General features: G+C 46.3%; 2 protein-coding genes across 3 annotated transcripts in view; one reads left to right on the top strand and one right to left on the bottom strand.

Moving 5' to 3' along the window:
• sppl2 (signal peptide peptidase-like 2) overlaps nucleotides 1-998 on the top strand; it is an 8,449-nt gene extending 7,451 nt beyond the window's left edge. The window contains exons 14-15 of one of the 2 annotated variants that reach the window (XR_011980169.1): nucleotides 1-34; nucleotides 668-758. The exon at nucleotides 1-34 is cut by the window's left edge and continues 202 nt beyond it. Coding sequence is in view for 1 of the 2 variants with exons in the window: in XM_072688532.1 (XP_072544633.1) it covers nucleotides 668-877 (210 nt within the window). In the remaining variant the exon portion in view is untranslated. Of the gene's footprint in view, nucleotides 35-667 lie in introns of both variants that reach the window. The other variant, XM_072688532.1, reaches the window with a different exon arrangement.
• A 2,536-nt stretch (nucleotides 999-3,534) lies between these two features.
• Nucleotides 3,535-14,992, bottom strand: arhgef18a (rho/rac guanine nucleotide exchange factor (GEF) 18a). The gene is made up of 20 exons (XM_072688531.1): nucleotides 14,755-14,992; nucleotides 12,526-12,601; nucleotides 12,295-12,404; nucleotides 11,812-11,952; nucleotides 10,619-10,869; nucleotides 9,876-10,001; nucleotides 9,633-9,750; nucleotides 9,087-9,329; nucleotides 8,908-8,984; nucleotides 8,597-8,775; nucleotides 8,280-8,362; nucleotides 7,979-8,152; nucleotides 7,739-7,861; nucleotides 7,138-7,235; nucleotides 6,982-7,041; nucleotides 6,784-6,831; nucleotides 5,853-6,317; nucleotides 5,358-5,649; nucleotides 5,152-5,250; nucleotides 3,535-4,514 (listed from the first exon to the last, which is right to left on the bottom strand). Exons 3-20 carry the CDS (start codon nucleotides 12,383-12,385, stop codon nucleotides 4,357-4,359), a joined length of 2,826 nt encoding a protein of 941 aa, XP_072544632.1. The 5' UTR covers nucleotides 12,386-12,404; nucleotides 12,526-12,601; nucleotides 14,755-14,992; the 3' UTR covers nucleotides 3,535-4,356.
• Nucleotides 14,993-21,799: the final 6,807 nt, after the last annotated feature.

Below are 21,799 nucleotides of genomic sequence, written 5' to 3'. Positions count from 1 at the left end.
AGTTCTAGAGTTTTATACAGTAACTAGCATCACAGTTGAGTAAAACCCACATGTCTCTCTCTCTCTCGGTCTCTCTCTCCCTCTCTCGCTCATTTTCACTGTGGGTGCTTCCCTCTTTTTCCTGTGTGTCACTTCAGGGTTTATCTGTCTGTGTTGGTCTGTCTCTAATCACACAGTTAAGATGAAGATTAAACTTTTGAATAAAGAATCTTTTTACAGAATAAAAAGTGATTAAATATGTTCACTGGGCGAGCTCGTCCATTCCTGCTGCATTATGCATTGGTTGTCTAAAATCAGCTGATTAATCAAAAAATAATCATATATATTATTTCATTTGTGGACACCCCCTCTAATCTAACGCATTCAGCTACTTTAAGCTGCACCCATTGCTGACACAGATGTGCAAATGCACACACACAGCTGGTCTAGTCCCTGTAGAGAAGAAGTACTGCCAATAGAATAGGACTCTCTGGAGCAGATCAACATCATGACCCTATTGGCGAGGACTAGAGGGGTATTAATGTGTGCAGGTGTCCCAATACTTTTGTCAGGCTGCTCCCAACAGGCATGAATGATTGATTCATTCTGGCTGAATCTTTAAAACAGCCACAGCGCCCCCTGCTGTTTCTCACTGACATCTGACCTCTTTCTTTCGTCTCCTCCTCAGCCTCCTCCTCTAGTCATGGCACCAATCAACTGCACTCAGACTCCAGCTCCGCCCACAGAGGAAACCGCAGCAGACCCCGAGCCACACATCTCTGAAGTGACAACCAGTCCGAGTCCAGACCCGCCTCCAGCAGCCCAGAAGGAGAAGGAGGAGGAGGAGGAAGAGGAGGTTTCCCACCTTACAGAAGAACCAGCCAATAAATCCGAGTGAGGGACTAAAGGGACGGCGGTTTCTTCATCCTCCTCTTCCTCCGTTCTCGATTTTCCACGGACAAGCATTACAATCATCTCAGTGCGCTCGCCGAGAGAGGGGGAACCGGGGGGAACCAGGGGGAACCGGGGGGACGCGTAAGAGCGGGTTGGTTTTAAATCATGCACCGTGCATCACCATCGTCATCATCTTCATCAGTACAGACAGACGGAGGGTTCTGGTCAGCTGACTCTGCAGCGTGTTCTTTCCCTACCTTAGCAATCAGACATCATTTGTGAGCAGTGCAGCTAGACCTTCGTCCTCTGACCAGCGCCAAGAGTTCAGCCCGACTCCCTGGAAAACCCAGCTTCACCCCCCTCCCCTCCCCTCCCCCCTCCTCCCCCCCTCCTTGGTTCAGCTGTAACAGTACTGCAGTACCCAAGTACCCTTTAAAATCATGGTGCTATCAGGAACTGAAGAAGCAAAGGGATCAGACAAACGACGCATCGAACTCTCTGAACTCTCGAGCTTTGATTGGGGGGTTTGATTAGCACTTTAAAAAGCTGTGTTACAATCGAGACCCCCCCCCCCCCCTTTCATGTGTCTGAACATGTATTGTTTACCTCCCTTCCAGTCTAGATCTTTAAGGAAGCAGCGACGAGGCTAACGCTGCTAACAAGCACTAGATGTCAGTTCACCCAAATGTTGTTTTGGGTGTTTGGCCAATAATTAGCCAATCCCTGCTCATGCCAACTCGCCCACTCTTGGGTGGACTAGCACTAGCACACGTCTCCTCCAACACATGTGACGCTAACAGAGACCTAGAAGCACATCTACAAACCTGCTGTGCCCCCTCAGACTCCGGCTCCTGCTGGCAGGCAGAATGACCCGGGATTCACTCCAGCAATCCTCAGTTTAGCGTTAGGGACAACTCATCATATCCAAAAGTACTGGATGAAGCTCCTCCACTGCTCCACAGCTCCTCAATGTTGGGGGGGCTTTATACCCCTCTACCCCACGCCTGGCATTATTAGGCAGCATGGAGCCAATAGGGTCATGATGTTGATCTGCTCCAGAGAGTCCTATTCTATTGGCAGTACTACTTCTTCTACAGGTGCCGGGGCAAAATCCGCTCCAGGATGCAGAATAGCTGCAGCAGAGCTACCCAGGCAGTTGGAGCAAAATCCTGGGGCGGATTTTCACTTCCCGGACTTGAAATTTCCAGCCGTCCATTAGCTCTTAGAAAACCCCACTGATCCGAAATTGAAACAGTTTTAGACTTTCTGTTGCGTTTGGGTTTTGGCCTTAATCGTGCCGATGGACTGAATGTTCGTGCGGCTTTAAAATAGATAAATAAATAAAGACACCCGGTGGTCTCCACGCAGAACCGCAGCACATGTTCTCCTTTAGGTTCTGTTCAGTCATTTCAGTGGTAGAACGTTTGTATGTGGGTACTTTTCTATGGTTTGGGTTCTGAGCGGTGGTCGGACGCCAGACCCGTTTACTACGCTGTTCAGAGAAGCTAAACTACAAGCACAGTGGAGACGGAGAGAGACGCCTCCAGCGCGGCCCTGTGTGGAAGCGTGTGTTTGGTGGAGTTCGGATCCTGATGTTGCAAATGTGAAACCGAATCTGAACCAGAAATTGAATTTTAGAATTAATTTAACAGATTTTTGATTTTTTTTTTTTTTTGACCTAAAGATGAATGAAACCGGCAAATTGGCAGATTTCAATTAAAATTATTGACTGAAATTGAAATAATTATTATATTATTTTTTGAAATTGAAATTAATTCTTGATTAAAATCGACCATTTTTTAATTTTTTGCTGGAATTTAAAAATGTACAAATTGTCAGGTTTTAACTGTTTGACTAAAGCTGACAGACTGAAACTGAAATTTTGTATTTTTTGACAAATTGAAATTTTATTAATTGGTCAGATTTTTCCCTTTTTCTTCTAGTTTGGTTCTGCCAATCATCCCACATTGATTTCAATTCAGTTTCAGAGTCTGATTCCAATTCTAAAAAAATAAATTAAAAATAATACAATAAAAATGAATTCACATTTCTAACGGCAGGACTCTAAACTCTACGGTCGAGTCGAGACTTTTACCCGGTCGTGAAGTTCATGATTTTTATTTTTGAAGATTTTTTTAGCCTGGAGAGCCACGTTTGCACGTTTTATAAGACGGGCGTTCGACATGTTTATCTGTTACAGAGAGAGAGAGGGGGGGGGGTTGTTTAAAGTTTGCACTCAATAAAGGAACAGTTCATTCAGACCAGCGGCTCGGCTTCTCTCCTTCAGTCGACTGTTAGCAGCTAATCTGCTAATCTGCACCACAGAGGGTTAAACTGCAGCTAAACTCACACCGGCGGTCCCACCGCTCCCCCTTCATCCCCTCAAATATTAAGGAGCCCTAATTCCACTACGGGTCATTTTAAACAGCAGCGGGGACAAAGCGGGTCATTTTAAAGGGCAGGAGACAAAGTGGGCGGGGCAAGGCGGTCAGCATTTTTAATTCTTAACTTTTTTCTCCTCCTTTAGAATTAAACAGGCGGAGCCTTTAAGACTGTAGGTAAATGAGTTTTGCTCTGAGTGGTCAGGCTTCATTCAAAATGCACCCGGGGCCGAAACTTTAGCAGGAATGGGCGGGGCTAAACTGCTCTGAGCTGCAGGGGCGTATGTAAATGTGTGGTTTTGTGACATCACAAACACTGGGCTGTGAGTGGGCGGTACTTTTGAAACATTGTGAACATTATTAAAATAAACAAAATGTGGGGTTTCTGTGAACGAGCCCTTCAGAAACACCCCAGTCGAGGCCCCAGGGTCTCAGTGCCCTGCTGTTCCTCGTCGCCCACCTGCAGAGAAAACGGCTCGGCCCGAGGGTCTCTCCTGTTTATTTCTCCTGAGCACAGAATCACAGCGTTCGAAACTCTAAAGCCTTCCAGTACAACAGTACCATAAACTACATGAAGCCCTCAGTCGGATCAGAACCTTAAATAAGCTCATCATTAAAGTCCCGAACACAGCGCTCAGCAGCAGAACACCGTGACCTCACTGGTCCAGTTCTGTTCATCAACCCCGGATTGCAGCCGGATTATTATCTGATATTTACAGAAACTCCCAATATATACAAATCCGTGCGCTGCAGCCGCAGACTTCCTGTAAAAGGCCGCAGGGTTTCAAAATAAAAGCACGACCCGGTTAAAACTCTTCATCTAATAATCCCATCATTTTCACTGAAGTACTGCTCCAAGCTCCCTGAACGACTCTATATATACACACACACACACACACACACACACACTTATTCACAGCAGCGCAGCTCCCGAATACAGCTGCTGATCCTGCACACGAAGCTACAGAGTGATCCCCAGGGGGTCAGAGTGGTGTCCGGTTGCGCTGCAGTGCTCTTTAAACCTGCCTGTGAAACACCAGAGCTGAGGACCCCGTCCCCCCGGTGAAGGCCAGGCCTGCGGGCGCTGCGGTTCAGTTCAGGACTACAAGTAGAAAATGTCCTCCCTGCTGTTGCTGGCCTTCTCCCGGCGATGCTCCGGCTGCTTAGGATCTGACCCATGGCCGGGCTTCCGGGCGGAGTGTGTGTTGGAGCGTGAGGGGGGCTTCATGTTCAGCAGCTGCTCTGGAGGGGTGTACAGATCTGAAGGGGGGGGAAAAGCCCAAATATCAGGGATATAAACTTTACAGCACAGTTCATATCCATTTCTGTTACTGCAAATTAACAGTAACTGTGCATTAAGATTAATATTTGTTGTGTAATCATTTAAATTATTCATCATTTTTTAATTATTTATTTATCTAATTTATTATTATTATTTTATACACACACACACACACACCCTGCAGAGATAAAACTTTTTATGAACATCAATGTCAATCTGATATTAATATAAACATATACATATTCATATGATAAACATTTTGGAGCATTTCTATTGGTTCGTTCATCATACAATTACGTTCCAAACCAGGGGTGGTCCTAATGTTCTGATAGGACTGTGACAGTGGACGAAGGGTTGTAGCACCCATCTACACTGTACATGCGGTTAGGGTACGAGGACGGGGAGTCAGCCCTGTTCGACAGTAGTAGGGTGTGTGGAAACATACTAATGCCTACAAGCTACCTCAAGGGGGCGCTCTTCAACACTAGGTGAACGCATCATACCGAACCACGAGGTCCGAACTGTGACGTGAACCAACCTGCACACCAAACCAAGACCCCTTACACCCCAGCAGTTCGCATAGTGCTAACTAACGATACGTGGTTTTGCCATTACCTGCAGGAAGTGGGCGGGGACTGGTTGCTCTCTTGGCTTTCAGACTTCCTCCCTCTTTTCCCACTTTGATGGGAATCACGGCGGACACTTCGATAGAAGCTGAAACACAGGAGAAGCTCCATTACAGCAGCTGGACAACATCTCCCCTTCTCCTGCCCGGCTCTGAGCGAGGCTTGACTGCAGTGGGGTGCGAGAGCGTGGCTGACCTGCGCTGTTGGTGCGCTGGTGGGAGCTCTTGACCTTGCTACTTTTGTCCCGGCCCTTGGTGGCGGCCAGTTTGGTGGGGATCTGCTGCTGGACAGAGCTGGGTTTGAGCGCCTGGTTGGTAGTGCTGACCAGCTGGATGGGGACGTCCGGTTTAACAGGAGACACCATAATGCTTTCTTTGCGTGGAGGCACCTGAGGGGGGCGCTCTTGGAAGTTGGCCTGGGACAGGCTGGGCCTGACGTGGAGTTTAGTGTTGATGAAGAAGTCGTCTGCTGAGGAGAGCGGGGGGGCCTGCGGGGGGGAGGAGAAGGTCTGAACATACTGCACCCCTCTAAACTCATCCTGATGCTAGTACACTAGTTCCACATACAGGATCCCACAGCCACCACCTAGAAACACGTTAGCATCTACACCAAGTGTCCAAATGTTTGTGGACACACAAACAGCAACTGCATAGCAACCACCTGGAACATCAGTATACCCTCCATGTGTACCTGAGGCAGCTTCTGGTGGAAAGAGGATCCAGGGTTGGAGATGGTGTTGGGTTTCCTGTATTTCTTCAGCTGCTGCTCCAGCATCTCCTTCTGCTTCTCCACAATGCGGGTGGAGTCCCGCAGCCTCTCCAGGTCATTCTGGTACGCGTCCCGAGCGAGTCCCAGGGCCTCGCGCTCCTCCGCCAGCCTTGCCTCCGCCTTATTGCACTCCTCCTCCCTCTGCCTGAGTGCCTGCTCCAGCATCTGGTGCTCCAGCAGGTAGTGCTGGCGCGTTTGCTCCCACTCGGCCTGCTCCTGCTTCTGGTTGGTGTAGACCTTCTGCAGCTGCAGCAGCTCCTCGCGCTGCTTCTCCAGGTGGCGCTGCTTCTCTTGGGCGAGGAGGCCGTTTCCACGGTAACGGGCCGGGCGCTCAGCCAGGGCGGCACGGAGGAGCTCCACTTCGGTGTCCTGCTGAGTTATCACAGCCTGTGCAGAGCAGAGCAGAGCACACACACACACACACACACACACACACACACACACACACACACACACACACACACACACACAGGATCAGTATCAAGAAAGCCTTCAGTGAGCAGTTCACTGTAATCAGTGATGTCAGTCAGCAGCAGAGATAAGGGAATTTATGGCCACTTTGTTTTTAACTTAGACTACATGTCCACAAGTTTGTGGACATCCCGTCTAAAGAATGCATTCAGCTACTATAAGACACACGCTAGTCTTCACCCTCCCAGTGATCGGGGGAGTTCGCATGAGCAGGGATTGGCTAATCAGTCGTCCAGTAAAATGCAGTAAATAAGTCGACCGTGTTTAATATCAAGCACCCGTTTTTTTGGCTCATGCAGCTTTTTTCAGAAGGACTGCAGCTGTGGACAAAGCCCGTAAATTTGGAAACAGCAGCCTTACAAACCCTTCATGCCCACTTTACCTGATAGCTGTAGAGCTTCTGCTTCAGTCTGGCCACTGTATCGAACAGCTGTGGGGAGAACAGACGCATGGTGGAGTTTACTGTGCGGTCAGGATCAGCCACATGTGCTTTTGTGTGTGATGGTGTGGTGATATGAACTGGGCTCAGTGGGTCTGGGTCTTCTGCGTTTTCTGAATGTGGCCTGGTGTCGGTTCTCACCTGGGCTTTGGGGACGCGAGGTGGAGGAGAGTACCACACAGGAGCCGCCTCATCATCAGCCTAACAGCAGCAGAGAAAACAAGCCAGGCATTAGAGCAGCTGCAGCAGAGCACAGATAAAGACACTGGTTCATAAAGGAGGAGGAGGAGGAGTTACAGAAAGCTCCAGGCTGTCCAGGAAGAGATCCCTCAGCAGTGGATCAGAGTTGGGTCTCTGGTTCCTTTCCTTAGAACCATCCTGCAACCATTCCTCACCTGCGACAAACAGCCCAGAGACAACAAGTACACTCAGTTCAATCTGACACGGGGCAGTAATACAGGATACAGTCAGATGCAACGGTTCAGGCACCTCTGGTCATCAACAACAACGGACCAGGGATTTGATTGCATCCAGCAAAAAAAGCGTTAGTGAGGTCAGGATGTTGGATGATGATCACCACCCCACCTCATCATCCCCAGCACATCCCAAAAGTACTGGATGGAGCTCCTCCACCATCATTACTGAGAACACAGTTCTTCCACTGCTCCACAGCTCCTCAATGCTGGGGGGCTTTATACCCCTCTAGCCCACGCCTGGCATTAGGCAGCATGGTGCCAATAGGGTCATGATGTTGATCTGCTCCAGAGGGTCCTATTCTATTGGCAGTACTTCTTCTCTACAAGGACTAGAAGCTCTGAAAGCTGTAAAATCTTAAAGTAGCTGAATGCATTAATTCGAAGCAGTGTCCACAAATATTTGGACACAAGTGCCTACTTACTTTTAGTGAAGCCTGTGGTGGTGCTGGCTCTTCTGGACGGTAGCCCTGTGTCCGCACTCTCTATAGCTGGGGTAGGAGGAGGGTCACTCTCAGCAGTGACCAGCAGGTTCTGCAGACTCTCCACTGAGGACGGGCAGAAAAGCAGCGTATAGATATAATATATAACTCAAATGTATAGGAAGATTTTACATCCCAGAACCATTCCACATGTATAGTACACCTGACCTCACTGATGCTCACCGTCTGCTATTGCCCCCTGCAGGAGCTCAGTGGCGGTGCTGTTCAGCAGGAGGCGTTTGGGCAGAGGCAGGGTGTCCGTCTGGCTCTCTGTCTGGCTCTCAGAGACCTCACTGGACAGTCTCAGCTTGTGCTCCAGCCACACTGCAATCTGAGCGTCAATCATACACAGCTTCTCTGCTCACACACACACACACACACACACACACACACACACACACTTAATTACAAACTATTTATGTTCATTAGCTGTTGTTCTCCAGCACTGTAACCCTGTGTGTTCCGCTTCCCCACAGCTCCTTACCGTGATAGGTCCTGAGCCTCTCAGAGTAGAACTCCTCCTGATCCATGAGCTCCTCCTCATCCTCCTCAGTCACATGTGATGAACTGCAGGGCGAAAGTGAGGGACACTTCTGTCACACACAGATCTATTAGAAAGTCTTCTTCTCTGGACAGTAGATTAATTAGTGAGCAGGCGTCCCAATACTTTTGTCCATATAGTGTAATGGTAGTGGGGGCAGTATAATGTGGTGGGGACTGGGCTTCCTGTTGAAACTGAAGGACGGATGAATGAGGACCTCCACCTTTCAGCAGGACAGTGATTAAACCCCAGTCACTCACCTCTCGATGGCCTGCCAGATTTGCCTGGCCCAGCCGGTGCGCTCCTCTCTACTGGAGGCGTGCAACTCGTACATCTCCGCTTTCTCGTCGGGTGTGGAGATCAGATAAATCAGTCGGTCACTGTGACCTGCCTCCCTCACGATCAGCTGCTGCAGAGAGAGCACTGCGGGCTTCCCGTCCTGAGGAACCAACACACATTACACACACACACCCTATACACACACACACTCCAACTGCTCCTCATTAGAAATCACATCCAGAGGACCTGAACACCCCGCCCGAGTCAGGTCAGAGGAACGGTGTGTGCTCACCAGAGAGGCGAAGATCAGCTTCTGGTCCTTCTCCTGGAGCAGCAGCAGCAGATTGGACATCAGCACCACGAGCACGTCTGAGGGACAGAAACGGCACATTTTACAGGCCAGGTTTGATAAACGTAGAAGCTCAGGCCTAGCACCACCTTCAACATCTTTAACCTCTGAAAGTCCTTCACCTTTGGCCCGGTTCTGCGCCCTCCAGCTCAGCAGACCTTCACGCAGCAGCTTCTGGCCATGCTGAAGGAGGTCTTCCCGGCGGACAACCTGCCCGTTGCTCATCCTGCCCTGAGATTTGGGCTCCAGCCGGGAAACCAGCTCACGCAGCTTCTCGTAGTGATGCACCTGCTCGTCCACCTGAGATATGGTCTCCTTGATCCGCTCCAGAGCGCACACTAGGTCCTGGTGCTCCTCCGTCCCAACTGCAGAGACAGGACAACCACACGCACACACACAAAAAAAACCCCCAAAAAACCACACTGAGCTTCAGAAACTTCTGGACTTCTGAGCGGTCTGTGTGCGAGAGGGCGATGCAGGACACTACAGCACCCTATGTTAGTAAATCCTTGGCGTGAGGATTCCTATAGGGAGTCTCCTCTTGAGTTTTGGAATGCTCTGATCTGTACGCTGCCCCCTAGTGCTCACACACATACTGCATGTGATGGTCTGCACATGGAGGCTGCACACAGGGCCACAGATACACGGACAGAACGCTAATTACTTACCTTCAGTGTTCTTAATGAGTCTCTCCACCAGAACCGGGTACTTTGTGATGCGCTGCGTTATGAGGAGGATCCCCTCCGGCATGCCTAATCTCCTCACGATCGCCATCTGACCAATTTTCTGTTTATTAGAACATCAGAGTTTGTTATTTTGACTGCATTTAACTGCAGATTCTCTTCTGTGCTCTAATTTATAATAATAATAATAATAATAATAACACAGCAGAATAATACTCCAGCACTCACTCGCATTAGGTTCTGGAACTTCTTGTGGTTCTGCATCAGATCTTTGTAGTAGTTCACCGCGTCAGTGTGGCAGCTGCAGAACACACCGTAACCATCCAGTAGCCTTTTCCTCAGCTCATCTGAAAACTACACACACACACACACACACACACACACACACACACACACACACACCTTTATCAAGCACATAGCTCTAATCCACATCAATTTGCCAAAAATCCAGAAGACCTGGAGGAGCTCTGAGAGACTGACGCTTGATTTATGATTAGCAGATTTCTTAGCCTCTTAAAATGAGTCAGATCTGTACCCTCTAACAACACGGGTTCTTTAAGGGTTCTTTAGCGAAGGCAATGGCTCTATAGAGATCCAGGACAATATAAAGAATCATCTGGATGCTTAAATGGTTCTTCATAGACATTGTACAGAAGAAAAGGGGGCGGTGTCCGAAGGGGTGGGTTTAGGTGGCTGTAGGGCAAAGGGTACGTTTAGACTGCTGGAGTTTAATGGGTGGGGCCACTTAGCTGGAGGCCAAAGGGGTGGGGCGAGACAGCTGTTGGCTGAGGGCAGGGAGTCTAGACTGCTACAAGCTAATAAATCAATCAATCAATCACTAAGCTTGGTTGTGACCTCACAACCATGAGGAATTCAAAACTACTTGTTTTGGAGCTTGGTGTCTAAATACGCATTCTTCTGAACTGTTTGGGGGCGTGGCTTGTGCTCTTTAAGCTGAGGCGTGGTGGTACCTGAGCCACGAGGATATCTCCTATCCTGTTTATGGTGTAGTTCTGCTGGCTGCCCGTTTCAAGGGACTCCCGGCGGCGCTGCTTGAATCGGTTCAGGAAGTGCACATGTTCCCTCAGCAGGTGGCCCAGACGCGGGAAGAGACGCTCCTGCTGAATCTCGTCCCTCTGCAGAGAGTTCTGCACCTCGTGGCAATACACACGCAGCAGCAGCTTCAGCGTCCGCACGTGATTGATCTCCGTCTGGATCAGCTCTAAACGTCGACCACAGCAGGACCCTCAGTCAGTGTACTTACAATACGGGTTATCAGCAATCAATATAGTTTCAGACCCTTCACTTCATATAAACCACTGCAACTGTATTTTAGCCTGTTTAGCTCTCACTGCGAGCTGAGACAGTGTGTGAAGCTACCTCCACCATGTTTAAGGCTGTACTTGAGCCTGGTGAGCTCTCACTGCGAGCTGAGACAGCGTGTGAAGCTACCTCCACCATGTTTAAAGCTGTACTTTAGCCTGTTTAGCTCTCACTGCGAGCTGAGACAGTGTGTGAAGCTACCTCCACCATGTTTAAAGCTGTACTTTAGCCTGGTGAGCTCTCACTGCGAGCTGAGACAGTGTGTGAAGCTACCTCCACCATGTTTAAAGCTGTACTTTAGCCTGGTGAGCTCTCACTGCGAGCTGAGACAGCGTGTGAAGCTACCTCCACCATGTTTAAAGCTGTACTTGAGCCTGTTTAGCTCTCACTGTGAGCTGAAGTTGATATGCTTCTAAACTGTGGGAGTTTGTCCCCCGCTTTCCCTTTAAACTGTTGCCATTGTCTCCCCCTTGTGGAGAATATTAACCCTGCATTTTGTACAATTATCAGGAGGCCAGCGATCTTATTTGAATGGCTGAGAAATCTGCTGATTCCTAATGATCTACCAATCTAATGACTAACTGATCTAGAACCCTAAAGAGTCCCCTAAAGAAAGTATTCAGAGCTAGAATTGAATGTGGAACTTTTGAGGTGGTGATTACAGGACTAGTACAGGACTGGGTTCAGGGTAAAACACTGCAAAACTCACAGAAACTCCTCACCTTGGGAATAAAGCCAGCTCTTTCACAATCAGTTAACCTTTACACACACCCATTCATCATCACCAAAACAACATCCCCCCCCCCCACGTAAACGTGCTCGGTCAGACTGAGACACTCACCGTGGATGATGTCCTGTCTCTTAATGGCCTCTTTGGAATACGCCTTTAGATACTGCGGGTCTACAGCTAAACTCCATGTAGGAGACTCAAAGTCACGAGCATCAGCCTCCAGATCCTCTCTCAGGGCGGAGTACAGGTCATCTAAACACACACACACACACACACACACACACACACACACACACACACACACACACACACAACCTTTAACACTGAGATATGGTAATGAGCTCTGTTCTGATTGGCTAACCTGCATTGAGACTCCTTCAAAAATCACTTGAGATGAAAGAATCCTAATAACTGTAGCCCGTGTGGGCGGGGCTAAAGGGCTATATGCTGATTGGGTGGGGCTAAAGGTTTGGTCAAACATTTGCATTGAGTACACAGCTATATAAACTGAAACCAATAATAATAATAATAATAATAATAATAATAATAATAATAACAATAACATCATCAGACAGCAGGGTGTTGGTTCCTCACCTTCAACACTGATGCCATTATCAGCAGCAACAGTGGTCAAGTTCGTATCTTCCGGCAGGGCTTTGGGTCTGAACAGGTCAGGCTCGTCCATTCTGCTGTGCTGTTGTCGTCTGTAAAACAGGCGGTTATCCCCTGTTCCCAAACTCAGAGCTAACTCAACACCGTGAGCACGGTCCAATCGATTACAACCGGAGCCGAATACGAGAACGACGGCCCTCTAGACCGGCTCACCTGCAGTGGGAGGAGTTACAGGAGGAGTCCGAACCCGTTCATCTCTGAATGTCTGACCACCGACGCACCGTCAGAACTGTGAGAGAAGAGGCAGATTAGAGAGAGATGAGCACGACAGTCAGGCTCAACCACCAGATCCCAGCTACGTCCTCACACAGAGAACCCCGTCCGTGAAAACCTAGCAACCATCAAGCAGCACACTAGGAAGCAGCTGGGACGCTGTAGCAACCATACGAACATCCTAGCAACAGGAACCTGGACCCTGGCACAACCTGGAACACCACAGCAACCACCAAACACCTTAATGAACCTACCGGAGAAAAACGTTCCAACAAGTCCAAGACTCAAAAGGAGAACCTCCCCAAAACTACGGGGAAGAGCCACCAACTAGAACAAAGACTCAAAAGGAGAACCTCCAGAACTTCAGGAAGAAGACCTGCTTATTGGAAACGAGGCACGAGAACCTCCCTCGGAGCATGAGAGAGGACTACCAAGACAGAACCGAGAAGCAAAGAAGAACTGCCGAGGGGAACCGTCAAACAGCCGTGGTCACATCGTTCACACCTGTGTCTGGAGGGCAGGTGGGTTCCTTGAGAGCGGTCAGAACACTAGAACTGCACTTCCACCGAAACGTGCCCGGGTCGAGTCAGGAGAGCCTGCCGGTCCTGTTCCAGAGCGGTTAGGGCCGCTCATGCTTTCAGTTGCGTTTCGGTTCAGAGTGAAGAACCCTTTCGATTTCCCCCAGAGCTCTGCCTGCTGTCAGCAAGACGCTCGTCTCCTTCACCAGACCGGCTGAGCCAAAGCGGCAGCAGGAGGAGGAGCAGCTCCAGGACAGTAAACAGAGGTCAGGAGAAATGCCATTAAACTGGTCTCTGGCTGGAAGAATGGAGGAAGCGTAAACAGCTGAGAATAAACTGGTTTGGCAGAGCTGACGGAGCTGATGGAGCTGATGGAGCTGCAGAGCTGCAGACGAGTTACATCAGCAGAGGCAGCAGATCAGCCGGCCCCACCTTCAGGAATCCAGCAGGACCGACATCTGGCTCGACCAGACCGGACGGAAACATCAGCCGTGTTTACAGGTGAAAGGTTTGCGTGCTGATCTGAACGGACTTCTTCGGACTGAACACCGAACGGGACATCCTGATTAGATCCAGTGGATCAGGCATGTGATCCAGTTCTGATCCTTTGTTTTTACTGCTGTATTCCAGCAGAGGGGAACTGCACATCATCATGTACACTAGCAACACCCAGGCAACCGCTGGGCACACCATAGCTACAGCCTAGAAACACAAGAGAGACAAGACTGAACTACAGCAACTACAGTAACAACCTGGAACACCATAGCAACACACCATCAACAACCCAAGATACCATAGCAACCGCTAAAACATCACCTTATTGAAAACTACTGAAGCAAAACTTTAGACCAAGTCCAAGACTGAAAAGGAGAACCTCCCCACGAGGAACCGAGGGTCTTTTCATACCTGAAGGTCCAAACCAGGGTCTGTGTGTGTTACAGGGTTTACATTAGATCCGGGGGGTCCGAGGTCCGGTTCTGAGGCTCACGGATCAGTGCAGAAGACGGCGGGCAGGGGTCGGCATGGGCACTCTGACCAGTCCGCCCCATCACTAAACATCTCTGTTCTGATCGACTTGGGTGCCTTAGGGTGGGTGTCCGTCCCCCCACAGACCACCGTCAGTGGGCTCCCACCGCTGTCGACCAGGAGCCCTTCCCACAGGCCTCAGAGCTGTTTGGGAGACGTCGACTACGAGAACCCGGACCTTCATATGATTCCACATCATCTTTAGAGTCCCACTCCTGATAATTAGCCTAAATAACCCCTCCCCCAAAACAGCACAGTGCTAATGAGGGAAAGGGCCCAGCTCCGCCTACATCTCTATGGCCACACCCCCCCAGGTGAGGAAAGAAAAGTCACTGGAATGAGAAGTAACCCAGTCTGGAGGTTATCAGCGCAAACAAGAAAAGCAGGCCAATCAGTTCTCTCTCCCACACACACACACACACACACACACACACACACACACACACACACACACACACACACACACACACACACACACACACACACACACACTAAGAGCCAAAGAACACACACACACACACACACCCTAAATGCAAGGGATATGAAATGAGACACAGCCCTGTTCTCTTTTATCAGCTGTAAACAAAACAGAACAGAGTGAAGGGCACTGAAGGAGTGAACTCACCCGCCTCGCTCTCACGCTCACTCTCGCGCACTCTCTCTCTCTGCTGAAACAAACACTCCAGCTCCTGTGAATGGCACACACTCTCTCCAGCTGCCTGACATTTACACACACACACACACACACACACACACAGTAACTCATTTACCGGTTTGGTTACTCTGTCATCAGAAATGTTCTGTCAGACCAGCCCTGACTGCTTAAAGCGACAGTTTGACCAACACACACACACACACACACACACACACACACACACACACACACACACACACACACACACACACACACACACACACACACACACACATGGATGGAGGCAAGCGTGTTAGCCACCATGTTAACTGTTGTACATAAGCTTCTGTTACTTCTTAGCTGCCTTAGACATAAACAGACAAGTATATAAATGTACTGTGTCCAAATGTTTGTGGACACCCTTTCTAATAAATGTATTTAGCTAGCTACTTTAAATTGTACACACAGCTTGTCTAGTCCCTGTAGAGAAGAAGTACTGCCAATAGAATAAGACCATCTCTCTGGAGCAGATCAACATCATGACCCTATTGGCTCCATGCTGCCTAATAATGCCAGGCGTGAGCTAGAGGGGTATAAAGCCCCCCAGCATTGAGGAGCTGTGGAGCAGTGGAGGAGCTGTGTTCTCTGGAGTGATGGTGGTGGAGCTCCATCCAGTACTTTTGGATGGGATGAGTTGGGGAGTTGGAGATGATGAGGTGGGGTGGTGATCACTAACTATCTTGTTGCTGAATGCAATCAAACCCTCACAGCAATGTTCCTCCTCCAGAATCTAGTAGAAAGTCTTCTTCTCTGGACAGTAGAGACAGTTACTCCAACAGAAGCAGGATCAGCTCCTTTTAACATCCCTGATTTCAGAGGAAACACGATGTCCCAATACTTTTGTCCATTTATTATAGCAAATGCTGGAGCTACGTTCTCATCTGACCACAGTGTACCGTCTGGGCCACTAACGCCATCAAGACTAGGGGACTGCATTCATGGAGAGGCACCTTATAGAGATCCATGAAACATGGTGGTGGATGCTTCACGTTACGGGGTTGTTGAGCTGCCAGTGCTGCGGGCGCTCTAGTGAAAAGCACTGAACACCAGCTAATTTAACATCTCGGCCTTGGGACGACCTTTCACCAATATAACCACCCCATCTACCCTCTCCGGACCCCTCGAGTGACACGGAATTTTGCATATAGCGCACCTATGTTTCCATACACTTTTTTAATGATAATAATAATAATAATAATAATTTAATTTAAAGTCACTTAAACAATTTTAAACCTCACTAGTAAGAGACTGAGTCTTTCTAAACTGTGTAAATGAGAAGATAACTGGGGAAAGTTGGACTGGTTTAAATTAGATGGTTAAAAAGTGATTTATAGTATTTAGATATTGATATATTTTAGGATTAAGGGGTGAGAATTGTGCAAAGTGAAGGGTTTTATCAGATCAGACTGAAACCATACACTGAAACCGAGAGTATGAGGCAGAAAGGGAGGAACAGGAGGCTGAATGCTGGAATTGTCCGTTCCACCTTAAATGGTGCAGCAGTTGCATTCTGGCGCCTGAGGCGCCAGAATGCAACTGCTGCACCATTTAAGGTGGAACGGACAATTCCAGCATTCAGCCAAATTAATCGATTAAGTCAAAGGAAAATCAAACTTTACACCCCTAAAACACACTAAACGACCCCACTGACCTAGAATCACCCCAAAACCACCCAATAACCCCCTCCATAAATCCATTAAATCCTCCAACCCCACCGCAGTAACTCATTGCGGTTTCCTAAACAGCTCCACGCTCAACTTAACTAAAGTTCCGGAAACCTCAAAGCTGACAAACCCCTCTCTACTCACCCCTTTGCTCCGCTCCTCCACCCCTCCACCCTCAGACTCAGACTCTGAACATTTATTAAATATCTTCAGCTCTTTTCTCTTGGTTTCGCCGCTGATTCACACAAAGCGCTTTTGTCTCTTTAACTTCACCCAGCAGCTGCAGCCACGCCCACTCAGCGGGTTGCCAGGTCGCTCGGCATGAGCAGTGATCCGCGAGCCGGTTTTTCATTTTAATATTATATTTTTATTATTAAATATATTTAGTATTTTTGTGGATTATTTAGCTGATTTGGGATTGATATTACACAACACACACGCACAAAAAACAAACAGCAGAATAATACTCATGTACATCCCATAAGCTCTACAGCTAAATATCATATTATCTAAAAGTCTAATATTAAAGGTTTACTCTCCTTTAAAATTATTTAAAATATTTTGGCTAAGAATTAAAAATAAGAAATATAACATCTTTAAAACATTGAATTAAAACGCACAGAGTGCACAGTTGTTATTTTAAGTATTAATTGTTATTTTTTCTATGCGGTTCATATTTATGTTTAATGAATGTTTTAACATCTAATGGACAAAAAAAAGATGTTTGAAAAGACAAACTACATAGATTAAGCTGTTTATTTTAAAAATATCTAAACTATATAAAATATATGTAAAAATGTGTAAATATTGTGTAATGTTTTTTTTTAGTATTTTAATAAAATATGTATAGAATTATATAACATATATATAACATTATATAACCACTATCTGTACAACGGAAATAATATATATATATATATATATCACTTTGCACAGCATACACGATTTAATACACATATAATAATGTGAATCTGACACTGATGATTATATATTTATATAGATATATTTATATAAATAATATATATTATATATATATATAAATATATTTACATATATATCTATATTAATTTATACAAATATATGTAAATTATTTTCTATAATTTCTAAAAATTAAAAAAAAAATATATATATATATCACTTTGCACAGCATACACGATTTAATACACGTATAATAATGAGAATCTGACACTGATGATTATATATTAATATTTATATGAATATATTTATATAAATAATATACATTATATATAAATTAATTTACATATATATCTATATTAATTTATAGAAATGTGTATATATGTATGTATGTATATATATATATCACTTTGCACAACATACACAATTTAATACACATAATAACGTGAATCTGACAGTGATGATTATATATTTATATAGTTATATTTATATAAATAATATATATTATATATATACACATAAATATATACATATACATTAATTTACATATATATATTAATTTATAGAAATGTATATATATATATATATATATATATATATATATATATATATATATATATATATATATATATCACTATGCACAACATACACGATTTAATACACATATAATAATGTGAATCTGACACTGATGATTATATATTTATATAGATAATATATTATATATATAAACAAATTAATTTACATATATATCTATATTAATTTATACACACACACACACACACGTTATGTACAGTATTGCACCGAGGTCCACGTGGCTGTAGTGACTGAACTGGGTTCGTAGGTTAAGACGGGAGTGAAAACCGTCAATCTGGCAACCCTCAACACTCCCCGGCTATAATAAGAGAAAGTTTCGCTGAAAGTTTAAAAGTTTATTTTAATGCTAAAAGTGATTAAAAATGGACTTTAATCCCAGTTTGTGACAAACAGTATATTTATAAACGCGTAGAGAGACACGCGCCCCTCACAGTCGCCTGTAGTGAGCGGAGAGTTAGCAGCTAGCCTGTTAGCTTTAGCGGGTTTACGCGTTATTTAGGTAAATCTGCTGGTTCAGCGACACCAACTTCCCCTCAGTTCTTCCCGAAGCAGCAGCTCTGAGCTCGGTTCTGATGCCCGTTAAACTGAAGTCCATTAAAATGAGCCGTTTCTCTGTTGGGTCGGCTGTGCTGAGGTAAGCGCGGTCTCGGTAACCATGGAGACTGGCCGCCGCTCAGCGGTTCAATAACAAACCGAGCCGTTCCGGGGAGACTCGCCCGTGAGAGAGGAGATACGGTTCAGACGGAGTACAAATGTGGGGCATTTTTGAAGGTAATTTAATATTTTAGGACTCTGGTTTTGTTAGAAGTTAGTGGAAGTTATAAAAGGTGATGGAATTGATGAAGTTTGGAGCTGGATTGACCGCCGTTCAACGATTTTACGTAGAGTGGTGGGAAATCCACCCCAGGATTTTGTTCCAACTGCCTGGGCGGCTCTGCTGCAGCTATGCTGCAGCAGAGCCGCCCAGGCAGTTGGAACAAAATCCTGGGGTGGATTTCCCACATGTAACCTCCCAAACACAAAAGTCGAATTTCTTAGTCTTTTCTCCTTTTTAAAGTGATTTAAGTGTAATAATTTACCAACTTATAATTGAATAATGTACCAACGAACTAATAAATAAAACTACAATCGTATGCAAACATATGCAAATAAGCTATTAAACTTATTATTTACTTAAAATATTACATGATTTAAAAACAATATATATTTAAGACACAAATTTAAATTGATTAATAGAATTTAACATATTTGAACAACAAAAAAACAAAAAAAAAGTTCATTCTGTTAAATTAAGTAAATAAGCAGTATATATTACACTATATTATATAGTATATATTACTGTATATCTAGTAATATGCATGTATATGTAATCAATATCACATAGAATCTGATTTCTCTCATAAAGGCTTTGATCATTACCTGGGCTGGGAGGGTCCTGGTCACAGGCCTGGAGTTGGGCCCACTGTTTATACTGCAGTAAATTGAGCAATATTGCATTTTTAACTATGCAGGGGGTAGACCTGGTGTTTGGTGCACTGAAAAATGTACAGTTTTAAACACTGTGATACAATAAGCATTATTTACCTTCCAGACAGTCGACCACCCCTGGAAAGGTCCTGTGAAGATAAAGAACACACCCCAATGCAGCCTCAACCAATCAGAAGAGGGATGCTGAAAAGGGCCGACACCACCGTGACCGCCAATCAACTGAGGCACTTGGTCCCTGCTGTCTGGAAAAGGTCTGAGACCCTCCCCAGCTCTGCTACCCAGATCCCGAACCTGGTCTTGAGCAACGGAACCAAGTCCTGGGTCCGGGTTCAGCCGCTGACCCGCCGGCCTGCAGCTTTCAGACGAGGCAGGGCCGAGTGGGAGCCGTACGTTTCATCCAAACCGTCCTTCTCCAGCAGGTACCTTCTCAAACTCACAGGGGGTCGGGTTCTGAGTGAAACTGACCCACTCTCTTTATAATTTAGCTCATATCCTATCCTATATTTTATATGGAATGATGATGATGATGATGATGAAGGTAAAACAGTGAATAGAGAATCTCAACTAATGCAGTTTTCTTTAGGGACTACTTTCTGTAGCTGCACTACACCCTGCAGCACGTATCCCTCCACCATTTTAATGATCTGGTTCTAAAAGCAGGTTCTAGAGCCGAACTCTTCTCAGAACTCTGGTAGAACCGTGTCTCAGGCATCAGGCAGCGTCTTCATCACCATTAGGTGAAGAACTTTCTGTGAGGAGCTTCTTTTTATTAGAGCTTCAGACGCGTGCTTCCCTTCACCTCCACTGTAGAACCACAGCTCTGACTGGGGGAGGTTATCTAGAACCCAGCGTTTCACACCAAACCCCCCCAAACCCCCACTCTCAGTGACTAATTAATAACATCTTAACAACAGAAATTTAGAAGACTTGGTGTAAGTTCCCCTTTATACACCATAAACGTATACATTTAATAATCATAAAGAACTACATTATATATATATATATATATATATATATATATAAATGGCCACTGTATTGGAGACACCTTGCTCTTAATTTTCATTCAGGCCACTATAATAGGAGTTTCCTATAAAGTGGCCACTGAGTGGAAGCATAGTGTGGGAGGCGTTTCTGATTAAATGGCCAATAAATGTAGGTACGAGGTAGGCGGAGCTTGTAAACTGGCAGCTCGGTGTGTGTAACAGCGCGAGTTCAGTTCTCACAGTAGTCTTAGTTTATTCCTGTGTGTAAAAACACAACAGAACCCATGAGAGTGTTCCCCTGGAGCCTGCGGGGATGAGGTGGACGAGCTCTGCTGCAGCCTGGAACGGTCAGCGGGCAGATATCGGCCCGAGAGCAGACAGGAGTCCAGCCAGCAGCAGAGGACGTACGGAGGAGCACTGCTACGGCAGAGCGTCAGCACTGGACAGCGGCTCGACGCCTTTCTGTAGTATAAACAGTGCAGACGTGCAGCCGGGGGGGTCCTGGGTGGATGAGGAGTACTGGAGCCGCTGGGACGGCTGGAATGAGATCATAGACTGGGGGGACGAGACCGAAACAGACAAAACTACCAAAGCTGAGGGTCACTCTGTTACACACAGTGATATGAGCACCAGAGGGAGATAATCCTTCTCATTGAATGAACTCGTCTCATGGAATGCAGACACCTTCATCAACCTCTGACCTTCACCCACAGCATAAACACGACACGACGTACAGAATAATAAACACGCTCATATTCGAGATTAAGAGTCTGCTGGTCTTCTGAGGGAGGTCTGCTACAACCACAGCTGTTCTGCTTAAAGTAATGTAAGGGGAGGCTCCACCCGTTTTTTAACTCTCTGTATCTGAGCTCAGTCAGAGTTAGGTCTGCAGCATGTATCCCTCCACCATTTTTAATGATCTGGTTCTAAAAGCAGGTTCTAGAGCCGAACTCTTCTCAGAACTCTGGTAGAACAGTGTCTCAGGCATCAGGCAGCGTCTTCATCACCATTAGGTGAAGAACTTTCTGTGATGAGCTTCTTTTTTTATTAGGGCTTCAGACGTCTGCTTCCCTTCACCTCCACTGTAGAATTCCAGCTCTGACTGGGGGAGGTTATCTAGAACCGAGAGTTCCACACCAAACCCTCCAAACGCAGACTCTGTTCAGATCTGAACGGTCTCATTATGCAGAGATTTTAGTGGAAATTGGTGGAGTTTCCCTTCATTACCAGATTTAAAGCCATGAGCTGGGGTGAGAAGCACAGATGTAAAGCTGAAGCAGATGTGTGCTGTAGTTCTGCAGTTAGCTCCAGTGCTAACAGGTGAAGTATAGA

This window comes from Salminus brasiliensis, chromosome 9 (genome assembly GCF_030463535.1).
Source record: "Salminus brasiliensis chromosome 9, fSalBra1.hap2, whole genome shotgun sequence".
Lineage (NCBI taxonomy): Eukaryota > Metazoa > Chordata > Actinopteri > Characiformes > Bryconidae > Salminus > Salminus brasiliensis.
The sequence above is the reverse complement of the archived record's forward strand: the minus strand, read 5'-3'. Positions and strand labels throughout refer to the sequence as shown.

Bases quoted from the DNA above. Each gene is read 5' to 3' on its own strand.
- arhgef18a (XM_072688531.1), bottom strand. From the start codon at position 12,385: ATGGACGAGCCTGACCTGTTCAGACCCAAAGCCCTGCCGGAAGATACG. The intron at 8,985-9,086 runs GTGAAGGACTTT...TCTGTCCCTCAG, and splicing joins GGCGCAGAACCGGGCCAAAG to ACGTGCTCGTGGTGCTGATG. The intron at 7,236-7,738 runs GTAAGTAGGCAC...TGTTTGTCGCAG, and splicing joins CACCACAGGCTTCACTAAAA to GTGAGGAATGGTTGCAGGAT.